The following is a 20,094-nucleotide window of genomic DNA, read 5'->3' on the forward strand; positions in this document are numbered from 1 at the left end:
CACCAGAGGTCAGCCCCTTCCTAGCAGCAGCCAGCTCAGAGCACAGAGCTCACAGCCTGCCTCTCAGACATTCACCATGTGCTGAGTGCCTCACCTAGATAGTGATAGGACAGGGTCCACAGATAAGCTGGTAATGCACGTACCCAAAGTTACAGTATGTTATTACAGTTGAGTTGTTAAGGAAATAGAGTTACACCATCTCCAGCCGTGTTGACCTGTTTGTAGACCAGAACACCCAACACGACATGGTTCCAGGAGTGAAAGCATACTAGCCCCTGTGAAACCTACCTGCAACTTATCAGCAATCTGCCATCCTGCAGCATGGAGAACAACCCGTTCCAGCAGCGCCTGCAGGGTAAGGACGAACCTTTCCAGTCTTATTTAACGCGCCTCCGCATCCTCGCGCAGTCCTGCGGCTATGGGCCCACCTCTGACTCCATGATACACGACCAGATAGTTTTCGGGGTCATGTGGGACACCCCTGCGCCAGCAGCTCCTTGGAATCAAGCAACTCACCCTAGCGACGGCTATCGAGACCTGCGTCCTGCATGGGAACGCCACCAGCCGGTGCTCACACATCCGGGCGGCTGAAACGGCGCGGCGGGGGCCCCACGGGGCGGAGCGGGTCCAGACGATCGAGCACCTCCCGGCCCCCGGCCCGGAGGAGGGCAGCCATTTTGCGCGCTTTCCGAGGCCTCCCGCACTTGTACGCGCCAAAAGAGGGGACGTCGACGCGGAGGAACGCGATGCGCAGGCGCGCACTACGCAAGACTGCACCGCGCATGCGCGGTGGCGCAACGAACGCACTGACGTCAAGACATGCGGCAACTGTGGCTCCGCCCATTTAAAGCGGCAATGTCCGGCCAAAGCGCGACAATGCCTACTCTGTGGCAGGCTTGGTCACTATGCTGCCTGCTGTCGAGCAGCCCAGCCTGCCAACTCGCAACAGTTTAACCAGCCTCGCAGAAATGTTCAGGCAATTCTACCCATGTTCACCGAGTCCGATCCTGACATCATACAGACCAGTGACACTGAGGACAGGGAGCCTTTCCGCATTGCTGTCATCAACAGGAACAATCTGTCCCCGAGTCGAACGCACCAGCCGCTGTCGGTGCACAGCATTGATCCGGACGATGAGTGGTGTGCCACCCTGACGGTCAACCGATCCCAGATCACATTCCGCCTGGACAGTGGTGCTTCTGCAAATCTCCTCGCATGGTCAGCATTTTAAACCCTGAGGGTCAAACCAGCAATTCTTCCATCCATCTGTCAACTGGTCGACTATAATGGCAACGTCATCCCCGCCACGGGGTCGTGCCAACTCGAGGTGACGCACAACTCGCGTAAAGCCATCCTACCCTTCGAGATTGTGGGCTCTTCAAAGGACTCTCTGCTAGGCGCACTGGCGCACAAACTCCTCCACCTCATTCAGCGAGTACTCTCTCTCTCTCCAGAATGCACGTCTGACTTCCGAGATGCGGAATTCAGGGCGCAACTAAACTCAATCCTCTCTCACATCCAGGATGCCTTCGAGGGTATGGGTACACTGCCCTACGCATACAAAATCCTGCTCAAACAGGATGCCACCCCGGTAGTTCATGCACCTCACAGAGTCCCAGCACCCCTCAAGGACCGCCTCAAGCAGCAGCTGCAGGACCTTGAAGACCAAGGAGTGTTTTCCCGGGTGACGGAGCCAACTGCATGGGTCAGCTCCATGGTGTGCGTCAAGAAGCCTTCTGGCGAGCTCCGGATCTGTATTGACCCGAAAGACTTAAATCGCAATATAATGAGGGAACATTACCCGATACCCAAACGTGAGGAGATCACGTGCGAGATGGCTCGGGCAAAAATATTCACCAAGCTTGATGCCTCAAAGGGCTTCTGGCAGATTCAATTGGATCAGTCCAGCAGGAAGCTGTGCACCTTCAACACTCCATTTGCAGATACTGCTACAATAGGATGCCATCTGGAATCATATCGGCCTCTGAAGTTTTCCATCGCATCATGGAACAGATGATGAAGGGCATCGAAGGCATGCGCGTCTATGTGGACGATATTATTATTTGGTCTACCACACTGCAGGAGCAAATCAGTCGCCTCCAACGCGTCTTTCAATGGATATGGGGCCAGGGCCTGCGCCTTAACAGAGCCAAATGTTCTTTTGGCCAAACCGAGCTCAAGTTCTTGGGGGACCTGGGGCGAAATTCTCCCCCAACGGCGGGATGTCCGCTGACTGGCGCCAAAGCCGGCGCCAATCAGACGGGCATCGCGCCGGCCCAAAGGTGCGGAAGGCTCCGCATCTTTGGCGGCCTAGCCCCAACATTGAGGGGCTAGGCCGACGCCGGAGGGATTTCCGCCCCGCTAGCTGACGGAAATGGCGTTTGTTTCCCCGCCAGCTGGCACGGAAATGCGGCGCATTCGCGGGAGCGTCAGCGGCCGCTGTCAGTTTCCCAGCGCATGCGCGGGAGCGTCAGCGGCCGCTGTCAGTTTCCCGCGCATGCGCAGTGGTGAGAGTCTCTTCCGCCTCCGCCATGGTGGAGGCCGTGGCGGAGGCGGAAGGGAAAGAGTGCCCCCACGGCACAGGCCCGCCCGCGGATCGGTGGGCCCCGATCGCGGGCCAGGCCACCGTGGGGGCACCCCCCGGGGTCAGATCGCCCCGCGCCCCCCCCAGGACCCCGGAGCCCGCCCACGCCGCCTGGTCCCGCCGGTAAATACCAGGTTTGATTTACGTCGGCGGGACAGGCAATTCCTGGGTGGGACTTCGGCCCATCCGGGCCGGAGAATCCAGCGGGGGGTCCCGCCAACCGGCGCGGCCGGATTCCCGCCCCCGCCCAATCTCCGGGAGCAGAGACTTCGGCGGGGTCGGGGGCGGGATTCACGGCGGCCAACGGCCATTCTCCGACCCGGCGGGGGGTCGGAGAATGACGCCCCACATCTCCCGGTTGGGGGTGCGGCCGGATGCCGACAAGGTGGCAGCCATCACGGATATGCAGAAGCCGACAGACAAGAAGGTGGTGCTACGCTTTCTAGGAATGGTCAACTTCCTGGGAAAATTCATCCCTAACCTCGCTTCCCACACCACAGCTCTCCGGCACCTTGTCAGGAAGACAACTGAATTCCAGTGGCTTCCCACCCACCAGCGTGAATGGGAGGAGCTCAAAGTCAAGCTCACCACCGCCCCGATACTGGCGTTCTTCGATCCTGCAAGGGAGACGAAGATCTCGACTGACGTCAGCCAATCCGGCATTGGGGCGGTCCTCCTGCAACGAGATGATGCCTCATCATGGGCCCCTATCGCCTATGCGTCACGTGCCATGACCCCCACAGAGCAGCGCTATGCGCAAATTGAGAAGGAGTGCCTAGGCCTGTTGACTGGCATTGACCAGTTCCACGACTATGTGTATGGCCTTCCCCAGTTCACTGTGGAGACTGACCATTGCCCGCTGGTTGGCATCATCCAAAAGGACCTTAATGACATGACCCCTCGCCTCCAGCGCATTCTGCTCAAACTCCGGAGGTACGACTTCCAACTTGTATACACCCCAGGTAAGGACCTGATCATAGCAGACGCTCTGTCCAGGGCAGTCGACACTCCGTCCGACCCAGAGGGGTTCGTTTGCCAAGTCTACGCACATGTAGCCTTCACTTCTGCCAATCTGCCGGCCACTGACGAACGCCTTGCCCACATTCGCCGTGAGACTGCGGCTGACCCCCTTCTGCAACGTGTGATGCGCCACATGACGGACGGGTGGCTCAAGGAACAATGCCCACAGTTTTACAACATTCGGGACGACTTGGCAGTCGTGGATGGTGTCCTCCTGAAGCTGGACCGCATCGTGATCCCACACAGCATGCACCGGCTTGTCTTAGAACAGCTGCACGAAGGCCATCTCGGCGTTGAGAAGTGCCGACGGAGGGCCCGAGAGGCTGTATACTGGCCGGGAATAAATGAGGACATTGCCAACACTGTGCTCAATTGCCCCACCTGTCAGCGGTTCCAGCCGTCACAACCACGTGAGACCCTTCAGCCCCATGAGTTGGTCACGTCCCCCTGGTCAAAGGTGGGTGAGGACCAGTTCCATGCGCTCGGCAGGGACTACATCATCATCATCAACTACTTTTCCAGCTATCCAGAGGTCATACGCCTGCACAAAACCACGTCATCGGCTGTCATCCGGGCCTGCAAAGAGACCTTTGCTCGCTACGGCATTCCGCTCACCGTGATGTCAGACAATGGCCCCTGCTTCGCGAGTCAGGAATGGTCTTCCTTCGCTAGTGCATATAACTTTGCACACATGACGTCCAGTCCCCTGCACCCTCAGCCAAATGGCAAAGCAGAGAAGGGCGTCCACATCGTTAAAAGGCTCCTCTGCAAGGCTGCTGATGCAGGATCTGACTTCTGCCTCGTGGCCGATCGCTCGGCCCCACTGTCCACGGGCCTATTGCCGGCCCAACTGCTTATGGGTCGCACCCTCAGGACCACTGTACCGTCCATTCACGTCCCAGACCTCGACCATGCTCCGGTACTTCGGCGGATGCAACAAGAGCGTGAGCAGCACAAGGCGGCTCATGATGCTCGGGCGACTGATCTTCCTGCCCTGGTGCCTGGAGATCATGTCCGCATACATCTTCCGGAGGGTGGCTGGTCGGCAACCGCTGAGGTTCTTAGACAGGTGTCTCCCCGCTCGTTTCTGGTTTGTTTGCCTGATGGCTCCATTCGCCGTCGCAATCGGCGTGCCCTTGATCTGGTTCCACGCTCGCTATGAAATTCTGCACCGGTGCCACGCCCTCCTGTTGTCCCTGACATGGACTTTATTGAGCTTCCGGATACCCTGCCTCCTCCTCACTCGACCGTGGCCCAGCCCATTCCTCAGCCGGTGGATCCTGAACCACCCTTGAGGCGGTCAACCCGAATCCGTCGCCCACCCCAAAGACTTGATTTATAAACCTTGCACTATTGGACTCACTGACTTGTTCTGCCGTACTGTTTAAGAGTTTTTCATCGTTTGTTAATAGCATTTGTTTCGTTCTTGGTGTAACATAGTTAGTTTCTGCACCTGGCACCTATTGATACATATTGATACATATTGATGTAAATAATGCACACACATGATCAGACACACTCACTACACTTTATTTATTCTCATGTAGGCACATATTCTTTGCGAAAAGGAGGGATGTCATGATATACATCAGCATATCATGGTGCAATCACACACACACTGACTGATGGATATACAGGAGGACCAACCAGCATACAAGACATCGCAGCCAATCACCAGTGAGAGCACACGCACTATAAACACAGGGGACACCAGAGGTCAGTCCCTTCCTAGCAGCAGCCAGCTCAGAGCACAGAGCTCACAGCCTGCCTTTCAGACAGTCACCATGTGCTGAGTGCCTCACCTAGATAGTGATAGGACAGGGTCCACAGATAAGCTGGTAATGCACGTACCCAAAGTTACAATCTGTTATTACAGTTGAGTTGTTAATAAAATAGAGTTACACCATCTCCAGCCGTGTTGACCTATTTGTAGACCAGAACACCCAACACGACAGGGCCCACATTGCTTCACTGGGATTTTGGTCCAGTTGTATGAACGCCAATTAGTTCCTCTAGTCCTCACACCACACTGCCTTCCAACACCACTCTATGCCCCCTCATATCTCCCATGCCCTTCCATGACCCTCATACCCCCATGACCGTTCCTTGTCCCCTTTCACCTTCTATGCCTACGCATCAGTATGCAACATCAACAGAACCAATGTGCCATATAAAAAAAGTGGTAATTTAAAAAATAAAATAAACACCCGTTCAAAAATCTCCTTGATAAAATGCTACTTTTGCAACTTTAGAAAAATATCAATCAGACAGAGGCATTCAAAGCATCAGTAAAAGAAGCTTTACCTCACTTAATATCTCATAATCTTGTTAAAATAATACAGACAGATATTGAAAAAAATAAATCAAAGAAAGAATAACTTTTTATAACTTCATAAAGCAAATCTATGTAAACAGGCCCCTGATACTGATTCCATTAGTGAATCTTGTAGCTCAACCAAGCATTCTTAATGAGGCCATCTTGTGACTGTATCCACATAAACAGATGGCAAGACATCTGTTTCTCCAGATTGCCTCATTATGAATGCTTGGCTGAGCTGAAAGGCTCACTAATGAATCATTAGCAGGCACCATTTAAAAACCCACACGCCTAGAACAGGGATGGGATACGAGAATTGGATACCGTCCATCATTTTTAAACCCCTGCCTCCATTCTGACATTGATGGAGGAATGACAATTAGGGTCAAGCTGCTCTTCTTTAAAATAATGCACATCATTCACATCTGCCCAAGAAAGTAGACAGTGCCTTTGAGTTAACATATCATCTAAAAAATGACAGTGACAGTACAATTCTCTCTCAATACTGAACGGGAGTGCTACCTTAGATTTTTTTGTTTAAGTCTCTGGAGTGAAACATGAATCCACGACCTTCTGACTTCATATTACTTATGTAGTCTTGGGAACAGAACTACACTAGACTCTGTGATAGTGATGACTGCCATTAACTGTAATTGTAAGAAAGCCAAATGGTACTTTGTCAATTCAAAGCTCAGAGAAAATGTGCAATCAGTCATCAAAATAGTCACCTAAAAATTTAGCTTCAATCTTCATTGAATTATTCTATGATAGTTTTTTTGTAACCTCAGATATATGGAATTCTGAACATACCTACCACGTAAGGAAATATTCCTCAATATACAAATGTACAAGTGCTTGATTTAAAAAAAAAATGTAGTTGCACTATAAATCAAAGATTGTCTCCTGAAGATTGCAAAGACCTGCACTGTCCTATGATGTACTTGTATAGTAAATGATGACAGACACAACTGTTTTCTGCCTCAGCAGGACAGAGTGATAATGGGATCCTGTTCATTCTACTTGTATGTGGGTTTCCCACATGAACGAAGTGGCAGGGATAAAATTCATAAATACAGCTATGAATTTTTTGCTTCGGAATCGGCATCTATCGAAGGATTTGGACAGGTGAATCTAGGTATGTTTCAGTTTTAACTCTAACAATGTTTGACCTAATGAACGTATTTCTAGTGCTTAGGGGCAAAAAGTTTTAGCTGTACACTCCTGGTCTTGATCATGGCAAGCCAAAAATAATAAGCAGCTGGTTACAATCTACAGGTGTATTCATAGAGTCATAGAATCAGAGGATTCAACGGACAAAAGTGAAAGCCTGCTTTTGGGCAGATTTGGCGGGGTGTTTCTTGGCGGCTACAGCAGCACTTGGCAGTTTTTTCTGGTCTCAGGGTGTTTCTCCCCTCCAAAGCCACACTTTGGTTGATTTCTTGTAGGAACGGCTCCTCACTGATCGGGGCACCATTTTGAATGATCTCTAGATCCCCCCCCCTTTAAGGCTGTACCCCTGCTTTTGGGACTCCCTGTTCAACATCTCAACCGCGTTGAGGCCCAAAAATCCCCCTCCAAAGGGCAAGGCCCACCCTGGGCCCAAACCCTGGCCAGCTAGGTTGCCAGGCTGGCCATGCCTGGGTGCCAGGGGGAGTACCAGGTACTACCCTGACCAACCGGGGGTCTCTAATGGCCTGCGATACCCCCCGAGATGCCGTTATGCCTGGTCCACTTTTGTGGAACCCAGTTCTAAATGGTGCCCAGGACACATCTCGCAGGCGCGGCCATTGACTCCCGGGTGCATACAACGTATGGCTCATTTAAATATGCAGGTCGGGCGAGATCCAGATCGTACCAGGTGGAGGAAGTCAGGTGACTCGCAACCGGCCCGGCGCATGGTGGGAAGCCCGAATTGGGGATCTTGTGCGATTCACCCTCGTGCCCAGATCCGTGCCGGATGCAACTCGATGGCTAAATCGCACCTATAGAATCCCTACAGTGATGAAGGAGGCCATTTGGCCCATCAGGTCTGCATCGATCCTGCACTATCCCCATAACCCCACCTAACCTGCACATCTTTGAACACTGAGGGACAATATAGCATAGCCAATCCACCTAACCTGCACATCTTTGGACTGTGGGAGGCTACAAGAGCACCTGCAGGGAACCCACGCACACACAAAGAGAACGTGTAAACTCCACACAGACAGTCACCCGAAGCTGGAATTGAATCCAGGTCCCTGATGTTGTGAGGCAACAGTGCTAACGACTGTGCCACCGTGCAATCAAATATAACAAGTTCTTTATTTCCTTTTTATTTTCCTGTATTAATATTATCTTCAAACAGCCTCTGGTTATCTAAATGAGAGTGCCTGAGTACTGCTAGTGAGTGATTGAAATTACACTTGTTAACTGTGAAAAAGAGCAGGCGCTGCCTTATGATGTTAATATGAATTCTGGAAAGGCTACAATCTTCCACTTCACAGTCCTGGAGTTATTAGCACCAATGCAAATGGTGGCTACCTCTTGAAAGTCTGGAGCTGGAGTGACCAGAACTCCCGCTTCTCCTGGCCCACAAAAAATGGTTGAAACCTTACTTTTCTTCAGTGAACCTTCTGCTGTAGTGCCAATGAAACTAGTTGAAGAGTGGATGGTACAGTTTTTACTTAGATCTGTCATGAACTGGCAATTGGGGTCCTGTGTACATTACAGGAAACTGATTTTAACATGACCAAAGCATCCCCAATGAAGAATAATAGCTGCGATATGGGGTTAGGTGGTACTGCGAGATGACCACAATGTCAGCCTGACTCCAGAAGTAGATCCCTTAAAAATCAACTAACAGAGCACCAATGAAGGATTGACCTTCCTGCTCAAAACACCTCAATGAAATTATGCTGGTTGCTCAGACTAAGCTTCTCCTCCTCAGAACCTTCACCATCATCATTTAAACCACTTGGTCGGATAAATTTTAGTGTCCAGTTTTAAAGTTATTTTACGCGATTGTTGCTTTATTGCCCAAGCTAAAGGATCTAATTGCTGATTTAAAACAGTTATGAAAATGTTACATGCCATCAGAAAGAAATTATTGAGTGAAAAGGTGAAAAATTGCTAATCCTGAATCGGAGGAGCTAAGTACATTCACTGCACAGCTACCCACTAAATATTTTTGATGTCCGTGGGCTGGATGGTTTTTGCCCTGTGCAAATTTTTATTTAAAGTTGCTCTTGTACTCATTCCTGGAGGGAGAATCACATTGTCAATGTTCTTGTGAGAGTATTGTCTGTGGAAAATATGCTTCACAGACAAAAGACCCAACATAGCTCAGGTGTGCAGTAAGAAAATATTCATTTTCAAGTGTATTACTTAATTGTGATTTTTCCCCAATCTGGATAATGAAATAAAATTAGATGAAATATTGAACAACCAATAAATGATTTAGTTCATACCTACTTTGGTATGATACTATTAATTACTTTTCTTTCACTTAGCTCCAACATATACATTCTCCCTAGTTCGCTATTTTCCACCTGTTCTTTTTCGTAGCTAGTTCATGGAACTACTGACAACTGGTTTTAATCTCTTGGCGTCAAATTTTCTTTCTTGTGCTTATTAGGAGTCGGTGAAAAACAGGAGGAAAATCTGGATCCTAATTTGGCCAGAATCTTTCATGATTTCACAGCAATCATGCCAATGGTGGCTCAGGCAAACCAAATAAGTGAAGAACTTAACAAGGTATATTTCCTCATTTCCTGCGATGATTCAACCTCCCCTATGGCCGTAGTTAAGACTTTGCTTTTATAATCCTACCGTTTCTGAGGAGCTCCAGGGAGTCTCCTCAGCAGCCCACAATAGAACTATAGGTTGGGAAGACACAACTAATTGCATGTTCCTGAGTCCACGGGGCGGGATTCTCCGGGAATCGGCGGGGCGGGCAGAAACGGCGCAGTGGAGTGGCAGGAACTGCTCCGGCGTCGGGCCGCCCCAACCAATGGCTAGGCCGGCGGCGGAGTGGTTTGCGCCCCGCCGGCTGGCGTGGAAGGCCTTTGGCGCCGGACCAGCCGGGGCCGAAGGGACTCCGCCGGCCGGCGCGGGTCCGCGCATGCGCGGGAGCATCGGCGGCTGCTGACGTCATCCCCGCTCATGAGCGTGTGGGGTTCACCTTCGCGCCAGCCATCGCGGAGGCTTACACGGCCGGCGCGTAGGAGTAGAGTGCCCCCATGGCACAGGCCCGCCCGCGGATCGGGAGAATCACCAGGGTGCCGCGCAAATCGCGCCACACCACTCCGACCCCCGCACGCGATTCTCCCACCCCCCGGAAACCAGCGGCCCGCGATTCGCACCGGGCCACTCGGAGAACCAGCGAGCGGTGATTTTCCGGCCGGATGGGCCGAGCGGCCGCTACAACACGAAAGGTTCCCGCCGGCGCCGTCCAATCCTGGTCGCTGCCGGCGGGAACTCTGCGGGAACACTGAGGGGGTGGCCTGTGGGAGGGGTGAGGTCTCCTTCACCGGGGTGGCCTCCGATGGGGTCTGGCCTGCGATCGGGGCCCACCGATCGTCGGGCCGGCCTCTCCCCCCCCCCCCCCCCCCCACCCCGGGCCTACCTCCTTCCGCGCGCGGCGGGGCCGGTGTGCGTGAGACGTTCCCCGCGCATGCGCAGGATGGCGCAGCCCAACTGCGCATGTGCAGGATTGGGCTGCCCCACACAAATAACGAGGTGAACACTATATACAAACCACTTGAACGATTAACCGGAAGAACGGAACAGACCAGAGAGTCCATTAGTGCACAAAGTTCATAAATTAAGTCTCTGAGGTGGGCGACGAATTCTGGTTGACCGCCTCAAGGATGGGTCAGGAGCCACCGGCTGCGGAGCGGGCTGGACTGCGTCAGAGTGAGGAGGATGCACAGTAACCGGAATCTCCGCATAGTCCAGGTCAGGGACAACAGGAGGGCATGGCACTGGCGGAGGATCACGTTGCGAGCGTGGAACGAGACGGAGGGCACTTCGATTACGGCGCAGAATGGAACCATCCGGTAGACGAACCAGGAATGAGCGGGGAGCTACCTGCTGAAGAACCACAGCAGTTGCAGACCAGCCACCATCCGGAAGATCGATGCGGACGTTGTCACCTGGAGCCAGAGCAGGGAGATCAGCTGCATGGAAGTCATGAGCCGCCTTGTGCTGTTTGCCGAGACAGTTGCATTCATTGAAGGACCGGAACGTGGTCGAGGTGTGGGACGTGAATGGACGGCACCGTTGTCCTCAGGGTGCGATCCATGAGCAGCTGGGCTGGCAACAGGCCAATGGACAGCGGGGCCGAGCGACAGGCCAGCAGGGCGAGGTAGAAGTCGGATCCTGCATCGGCAGCCTTGCAGAGGAGCCGTTTGACTATGTGGACGCCCTTCTCCGCTTTGCCATTGGATTGGGGTACAGGGGACTGGATGTCACATGCACAAAGTTGTACCTCCTGGCAAAGTTGGACCATTCCTGGCTTGTGAAGCAGGGGCCATTGTCCGACATCACAGTGAGTTGGATGCCGTGACGAGCAAAGGTGTCCTTACAGGCACGGATGACTGCAGACGATGTGATGTCGTGCAAACATACCACCTCCGGGTAGTATGTAAAATAGTTTACAATCAGAACATAGTCCCTGCCCAGCGGGTGGAACAGGTCGCTGCTGACCTTGGACCAAGGGGACGTGACCAACTCATGGGGCTGTAAGGTCTCACGTGGTTGGGCCAGCTGGAACCGCTGACAGGTGGGGCAGTTGAGCACTGTGTTGGCGATGTCGTCATTGATGCCGGGCCAGTACACAGCCTCTCGGGCCCGTCGGCGGCACTTCTCCATGCCAAGATGGCCCTCGTGTAGCTGTTCCAAGACAAGCTGGCGCATGCTGTGCGGGATAACAATGCGGTCCAGCTTCTGGAGGACACCATCGACCACGGCCCGATTGTCTCTGATGTTGTAGAACTGCGGGCATTGGCCCTTGAGCCTCCCGTTTGTTAGGTGGCACATGACACGCTGTAGCAGGGGGTCAGCCGCAGTCTCGCGGCGAATTTGGACGAGGCGTTCATCCGTGGCCGGTAGATTGGAGGCCACGAAGGCCACATGGGCGTCAACCTGGCAGACAAATCCCGCTGGGTCACACGGGGTGTTGACTGCCCTGGACAGAGCATCGGCTATGATCAGATCTTTGCCCGGGGTGTATACGAGCTGAAAGTCGTATCGCCGGAGTTTGAGCAGAATGCGCTGGAGGCGAGGCGTCATGTCGTTCAAGTCTTTCTGTATTATATTGACCAGTGGGCAATGGTCGGTCTCGACGGTGAATTGGGGAAGGCCGTACACATAATCATGAAACTTGACGACACCGGTCAACAGGCCCAGGCACTCTTTTTCTATCTGCACGTAGCGCTGTTCCGTGGGGGTCATGGCGTGTGACGCATATGCAACGGGGCCCATGATGAGGCCTCATCGCGTTGCAGGAGCACTGCCCCAATGCCAGATTGGCTGGCATCGGTCGAAGTTGTTGTCTCTTTCGCTGGATCAAAAAAGGCCAATACTGGGGCCGTGGTAAGTTTGGTTTCAAGTTCTGTCCATTCGCTCTCGTGGGCAGGAAGCCATTGGAAGTCTGTCGTCTTCCTGACCAGGTTCCTGGGAGCTGTGGTATGAGAGGCGAGGTTAGGGATGAACTTCCCTAGGAAGTTGACTATGTCCAGAAATTGGAGGACCGCCTTCTTGTCCTCTGGTGTTTTCATGGCTGTGATGGCAGCCACCTTGTCTGCATCCGGCCGCACACCCAACTGGGAGATGTGGTCCCCTAGGAACTTGAGTTCCATCTGGCCGAAGGAGCATTTGGCTCTGTTGAGGCGTAGGCCCTGCTCCCGTATGCGTTTGAACATGCGCTGGAGGCGACTGATATGCTCCTGCGGGGTGGTGGACCAAATGATTATGTTGTCAACATAGACGCGAACACCTTCAATGCCTTCCGTCATTTGTTCCATGGTCCTGTGGAATACTTCTGACGCCGATACGATCCCAAACAGCATCCTGTTGTAACAATATCTGCCAAAAGGGGTGTTAAAGGTACACAGTTTCCTGCTGGATCTGTCTAGTTGAATTTGCCAGAATCCTTTCGAGGTGTCAAGTTTGGTGAAGAGCTTGGCGCGAGCCATCTGGCATGTGATCCCTTCGCGCTTCGGGATTGGGTAGTGCTCCCTCATTATATTGCGATTCAGATTCATTGGATCAATTCAGATTCTGAGCACGCCGGAAGGCTTCTTTACGCACACCATGGAACTGACCCAGTCGGTTGGTTCCGTAACTCTGGAGATCACTCCTTGGTCTTGGAGGTCCTGCAGCTGCTGCTTGAGGCGGTACTTGAGGGGTGCTGGGACTCTGTGAGGTGCATGCACCACAGGCGTGGCATTCTGTTTCAGTAGACAGGACCTCTAGGGTTGTAATCGCGGGATTACTCCCTGTGCCACGTGCCAGTGAGGCTAGAAATAGGAAGATAGAGCAGCTAAACACGTGGCTAAACAGCTGGTGTAGGAGGGAGGGTTTCCGTTATCTGGACCACTGGGAGCTCTTCCGGGGCAGGTGTGACCTATATAAGAAGGACGGGTTGCATCTAAACTGGAGAGGCATAAATATCCTGGCCGCGAGGTTTGCTAGTGTCACACGGGAGGGTTTAAACTAGTATGGCAGGGGGGTGGGCACGGGAGCAATAGGTCAGAAGGTGAGAGCATTGAGGGAGAACTAGGGAATAGGGACAGTGTGGCTCTGAGGCAGAACAGACAGGGAGAAGTTGCTGAACACAGCGGGTCTGGTGGCCTGAAGTGCATATGTTTTAATGCAAGAAGTATTACGGGTAAGGCAGATGAACTTAGAGCTTGGATTAGTACTTGGAACTATGATGTTGTTGCCATTACAGAGACCTGGTTGAGGGAAGGGCAGGATTGGCAGCTAAACGTTCCAGGATTTAGATGTTTCAGGCGGGATAGAGGGGGATGTAAAAGGGGAGGCGGAGTTGCGCTACTGGTTCGGGAGAATATCACAGCTGTACTGCGGGAGGACACCTCAGAGGGCAGTGAGGCTATATGGGTAGAGATCAGGAATAAGAAGGGTGCAGTCACAATGTTGGGGGTTTACTACAGGCCTCCCAACAGCCAGCGGGAGATAGAGGAGCAGATAGGTAGACAGATTTTGGAAAAGAGTAAAAACAACAGGGTTGTGGTGATGGGAGACTTCAACTTCCCCAATATTGACTGGGACTCACCTAGTGCCAGGGGCTTAGACGGGGCAGAGTTTGTAACAGCATCCAGGAGGGCTTCTTAAAACAATATGTGGACAGTCCAACTAGGGAAGGGGCGGTAATGGACCTGGTATTGGGGAATGAGCCCGGCCAGGTGGTAGAAGTTTCAGTAGGGGAGCATTTCGGGAACAGTGACCACAATTCAGGAAGTTTTAAAGTGCTGGTGGACAAGGATAAGAGTGGTCCTAGGATGAATGTGCTAAATTGGGGGAAGGCTAATTATAACAATATTAGGCGGGAACTGAAGAACCTAGATTGGGGGCGGATGTTTGAGGGCAAATCAACATCTGACATGTGGGAGGCTTTCAAGTGTCAGTTGAAAGGAATTCAGGACCGGCATGTTCCTGTGAGGAAGAAGGATAAATACAGCAATTTTCGGGAACCTTGGATAACGAGAGATATTGTAGGCCTCGTCAAAAAGAAAAAGGAGGCATTTGTCAGGGCTAAAAGGCTGGGAACAGACGAAGCCTGTGTGGAATATAAGGAAAGTAGGAAGGAGCTTAAGCAAGGAGTCAGGAGGGCTAGAAGGGGTCACGAAAAGTCATTGGCAAATAGGGTTAAGGAAAATCCCAAGGCTTTTTACACGTACATAAAAAGCAAGAGGGTAGCCAGGGAAAGGGTTGGCCCACTGAAGGATAGGCAAGGGAATCTATTTGTGGAGCCAGAGGAAATGGGTGAGGTACTAAATGAATATTTTGCATCAGTATTCACCAAAGAGAAGGAATTGGTAGATGTTGAGTCTGGAGAAGGGTGTGTAGATAGCCTGGGTCACATTGAGATCCAAAAAGACGAGGTGTTGGGCGTCTTAAAAAATATTAAGACAGATAAGTCCCCAGGGCCTGATGGGATCTACCCCAGAATACTGAAGGAGGCTGGAGAGGAAATTGCTGAGGTCTTGACAGAAATTTTTGGATCCTCACTGTCTTCAGGTGATGTCCCGGAGGACTGGAGAATAGCCAATGTTGTTCCTCTGTTTAAGAAGGGTAGCAGGGATAATCCAGGGAACTACAGGCCGGTGAGCCTTACGTCAGTGGTAGGGAAATTACTGGAGAGAATTTTTCGAGACAGGATCTACTCCCATTTGGAAGCAAATGGACGTATTAGTGAGAGGCAGCATGGTTTTGTGAAGGGGAGGTCGTGTCTCACTAACTTGATAGAGTTTTTCGAGGAGGTCACAAAGATGATTAATGCAGGTAGGGCAGTGGATGCAGTCTATATGGACTTCAGTAAGGCCTTTGACAAGGTCCCTCATGGTAGACTAGTACAAAAGGTGAAGTCACACGGGATCAGGGGTGAGCTGGCAAGGTGGATACAGAACTGGCTGGGTCCTAGAAGGCAGAGAGTAGCAATGGAAGGATGCTTTTCTAATTGGAGGGCTGTGAGCAGTGGTGTTCCACAGGGATCAGTGCTGGGACCTTTGCTCTTTGTAGTATATATAAATGATTTGGAGGAAAATGTAACTGGTCTGATTAGTAAGTTTGCAGACGACACAAAGGTTGGTGGAATTGCGGATCGCGCTGAGGACTGTCTGAGGATACAGCAGGATTTAGATTGTTTGGAGACTTGGGCGGAGAGATGGCAGATGGAGTTTAATCCGGACAAATGTGAGGTAATGCATTTTGGAAGGTCTAATGCAGGTAGGGAATATACAGTGAATGGTAGAACCCTCAAGAGTATTGAAAGTCAGAGAGATCTAGGAGTACAGGTCCACAGGTCACTGAAAGGGGCAACACAGGTGGAGAAGGTAGTCAAGAAGGCATACGGCATGCTTGATTTCATTGGCCGGGGCATTGAGTATAAGAATTGGCAAGTCATGTAGCAGCTGTATAGAACCTTAGTTAGGCCACACTTGGAGTATAGTGTTCAATTCTGGTCGCCACACTACCTGAAGGATGTGGAGGCTTTAGAGAGGGTGCAGAAGAGATTTACCAGAATGTTGCCTGGTATGGAGGGCATTAGCTATGAGGAGCGGTTGAATAAACTCGGTTTGTTCTCACTGGAACGAAGGAGGTTGAGGGGCGACCTGGTAGAGGTCTACAAAATTATGAGGGGCATAGACAGAGTGGATAGTCAGAGGCTTTTCCCCGGGGTAGAGGGGTCAATTACTAGGGGCATAGGTTTAAGGTGAGAGGGGCAAGGTATAGAGTAGATGTACGAGGCAAGTTTTTTACACAGAGGGTAGTGGGTGCCTGGAACTCGCTACCGGAGGAGGTGGTGGAAGCAGGGACGATAGTGACATTTAAGGGGCATCTTGACAAATACATGAATAGGATGGGAATAGAGGGATACCGACCCAGGAAGTGTAGAAGATTGTAGTTTAGTCGGGCAGCATGGTCGGCACGGGCTTGGAGGGCCGAAGGGCCTGTTCCTGTGCTGTACATTTCTTTGTTCTTTGTTCTTTGTAGGATCTTGTAAGTATATGGGAGCGTGCCCATGCCTTCGAAGACGTCGCGGTGCTGGTCGATGATGGCGTTGAGTTGCGCCCTGAAGTCAGCATCCTGGAAGGCAGACGTGTCATCAGGAGAGAGAGAGTGAACTCTTTGAACGAGGTTAAGCAGCTTGCATGCCTGTGCGCCAAGCAGAGAGTCCTTCGAGGAGCCCACAATCTCAAAAGGAAGGATGGCTTTTTGTGACTTGTGCGTCACTTCGAGTTGGCATGAGCCGGTAGCAGGAATGATGTTGCCATTGTAGTCCAATAGCTGGCAGGCCGATGGAAGGATGGTTGGTTTGACACAAAGGCTTTGGAAAGCAGACCACGCCATGAGATTGGCGGAGGCACCAGTGTCCAGGCGGAATCGTATTTGGGACCGGTTGACCGTCAGGGTGGCACACCACTCATCGTCTGGATCGATGCTGTATACCGACAGCGGCTGGTGTCTTTGTTTCGGGGACAGTCTGTTTTTCGTTACGACACCGACTCGAAAAGGCGCCTTCGGGTCCTCGGTGTCACTGCTGTGTGGGAGGTCGGAATCGGACTCGGTGACCGTGGGTTGAATTGCCCGAACATTCCTGCGAGGCTGGCTGAAGCGATATGGATTGGAAGGCTGAGCTGCTCAACAGCAGGCAGCATAGTGGCCAATTAGGGGGGTTGGAGAATCTCGCCCAAGGGAACAGTTAGCTTTGACAATTTGCACTCTTCCAATGAAATGTTTAAAATGGTGCAAAGAAAAGTAAATTTTGTTATTAATGCAATACCAAAATAATGGTGCATCTTTGTCTTTCCAAAAGGGGATTACCTTTGAAATCGAGGTGAAAAACTTGACATCAACAAATGCCAGGGGGGAGGAATTGGAAAAAGAAATTATTGTAAAGGTAACAAACAAACTAACAAAACAGGTGAGCGATATCAACAGTGGCCACTGTAAGTAAGCAATGTTAATTTATGCATTGTTTAGATACAATTTCAAGTCTAATTGATTTGTGCTAATGCAAATGTAATTGGAAAATTGTAATAATATGGGGCGTCATTCTCCGACCCCCCAGCGGGTCGGAGAATGGCCGTTGGCTGCCGTGAATTCCGCCGCCGCCCGCCGAAGTCTCCGAAGAGAGAAAAGTCGGCGGGGCGTCAATGGCGCCGCAGACCTCGGAGAATGGCACGGGTGGGCGCAAGGCAATCGATTTTGGGCCTGCCGATATTCTCCCGTCCGGATTGGCCGAAGTCCCGCCGACGTGATGACGGGTCACGTCGGTGTAAATCAAACCACCTTTCAATCGGCGTCAACCTGTGCTCAAGGTTGACGCCGACCAGCGTGGAGGTGGGTGACGGCCTGGGGGGTTGGCCGCTGGACAGGCGATGGCGTGGCCCCAGTCTGAATGTGTGGGGGAGAGTTGTGTGTAGGGTTTTGTGTGTGTGCGCAGCGGGGGGGGGGGGGGGGGGGGGGGGGGTGGTTAGAGTGGCTGGGGTCCGGGGGAGTGCCGGAAGGGGGGTTGCATGCCGGGGAGGGAGGATGGGGGGGTCCGTGCCGGGGAGGGGGATAGGGGACGGGGTCCGTGCCGGGGAGGGAGGATGGGGGGGTCCATGCCGGGGAGGGGGATGGGGGGACGGGGTCCGTGCCGCGGAGGGAGGATGGGGTGTCCGTGCTGGGGAGGGGGACGGTGGGGGGGGTTGTCCATGCCGGGGAGGGGGATGGGGGGACGGGGTCCGTGCCGGGGAGGGAGGATGGGGGGGATCCGTGCCGGGGAGGGAGGATGGGGGGGTCTGTGCCGGGGAGGGAAGATGAGGGGGTCCATGCCGGGGAGGAGGATGACGGGGTCCGTGCCGGGGAGGGGGATGGGGGGACGGAGTCCGTGCTGGGGAGGAGGATGGAGGGGTCCGTGCCGGGGAGGGGGACGGGGGGGGGACGGGGTGTCCGTGCCGGGGAGGGGGATGGGGGGGACGGGGTCCGTGCCGGGGAGGGAGGATGGGGGGGTCCGTGCCGGGGAGGGAGGATGGGGGGGTCCGTGCCGGGGAGGGAGGATGGGGGGGTCCGTGCCGGGGAGGGAGGATGGGGGGTCCGTGCTGGGGAGGAAGGATGGGGGGACGGGGTCCGTGCCGGGGAGGGAGGATGTGGGGGTCCGTGCCGGGGAGGAGGATGGGGGGGTCCGTGCCGGGGAGGGGGGGTGCGAGGGCAAGTGAGTTGGTCCACCTGGCCAGGTGCCAGCCTCCAACAGTTGGACCTATGCGGTCCATGCCACCTGGCTGGGGGGAGGAGGGGGTATGGGCGATGATGACAATTCATCATTCCCCCCCCCCACCAGGCCGTCATGTTTTCCGGTCAGCCAGCGATGTTGGCCGCCGTGGCGGCAGCCGCTAATGTCTATGTTGCCCTGGAGGAGGAGGAGGAGGAGGAGGAGCGTGCCAGAGAGGCGGCGCAGGCTGCCGCAGAGGGGCAGGCGGCAGCCGCCCAGGCTGGAGGGACACCTGACCGACAGGGGGAGGAGGGGGAGGAGGATGTCGCGGCCCCACGGCAACGGAGGCACCCGAGGGCGCCCCGTGTGTACCGGCCCCGGCAGTCATACCAGGACCTCACGGACCGGGAATGCAGGAGGAGACTCCGGATGAGGCGGGAAACCGTGGCACACATCTGCCACCTGCTGGCACACCTGTCACCGCGTGGCACTGGCGGGGGACACCCTCTCCCTGTGTCCGTCAAGGTTACGGTGGCCCTGAACTTTTATGCAACGGGGTCATTCCAGGCACCGAGTGGGGACCTGTCCGGCATATCGCAGACATCGGTGCATCGGTGCATCCGGGCAGTGCCAGATGCCCTATATGCCATGGCGCACCGCTACATCCGCTTCCCTGTGGACTGGGCCAGCCAAGGTGCCCGGGCCGTGGGCTTCTCTGCCGTGGCCGGGTTCCCCATGGTCCAGGGCGCGATTGATGGGATGCACGTCGCCGTGCGGCCACCTGCAGATAACAGGGCCGTGTTCACCAATAGGAAGGGGACCACCGCATGATGATCCTGCACGTCTGCGCCCGTTACCCGGGCAGTGTACACGACTCATACGTGTTGTCGCGGTCATACATCACTGGCATGTACGAGGGGTGCCATCCCCAGCTGAGGGGCTGGTTGCTGGGCGACAGGGGCGACCCATTGCGATCGTGGCTGATGACGCCTGTACGGAGGCCACGCAATGAGGCGGAGAACCGCTTCAATGATGCCCATGTAGCGACAAGGGGAGTGATAGAGAGGTGCTTTGGCGTGCTGAAGATGCGTTTCAGGTGCCTGGACCTCTCTGGGGGCGCCCTCCAGTATCGGTCAGATAGGGTCGGCTGCATCATTGTGGTGTGCTGCGTCCTGCACAATATAGCCCAGCAGAGGGGCGATGTGCCGCAGGCAGAGGAGGGCGGAGTGGAGGAGCAGCAGGAAGAGG

The 20,094-nt window shown here is 53.6% G+C and overlaps 1 protein-coding gene across 1 annotated transcript in view; it reads left to right on the forward strand.

Moving 5' to 3' along the window:
• Positions 1 to 20,094, forward strand: part of LOC140407437 (kinesin-like protein KIF28) — a 343,852-nt gene that overhangs the window by 170,192 nt on the left and 153,566 nt on the right. The window contains exons 17-19 of the mRNA XM_072494929.1: positions 6,906 to 7,056; positions 9,538 to 9,656; positions 17,467 to 17,574. Of these exons, the coding sequence (XP_072351030.1) occupies positions 6,906 to 7,056; positions 9,538 to 9,656; positions 17,467 to 17,574 (378 nt within the window). The remainder of the gene's footprint in view (positions 1 to 6,905; positions 7,057 to 9,537; positions 9,657 to 17,466; positions 17,575 to 20,094) is intronic.

The sequence above is a fragment of the Scyliorhinus torazame genome, chromosome 2 (assembly GCF_047496885.1).
Source record: "Scyliorhinus torazame isolate Kashiwa2021f chromosome 2, sScyTor2.1, whole genome shotgun sequence".
In the NCBI taxonomy this organism is placed as follows: domain Eukaryota; kingdom Metazoa; phylum Chordata; class Chondrichthyes; order Carcharhiniformes; family Scyliorhinidae; genus Scyliorhinus; species Scyliorhinus torazame.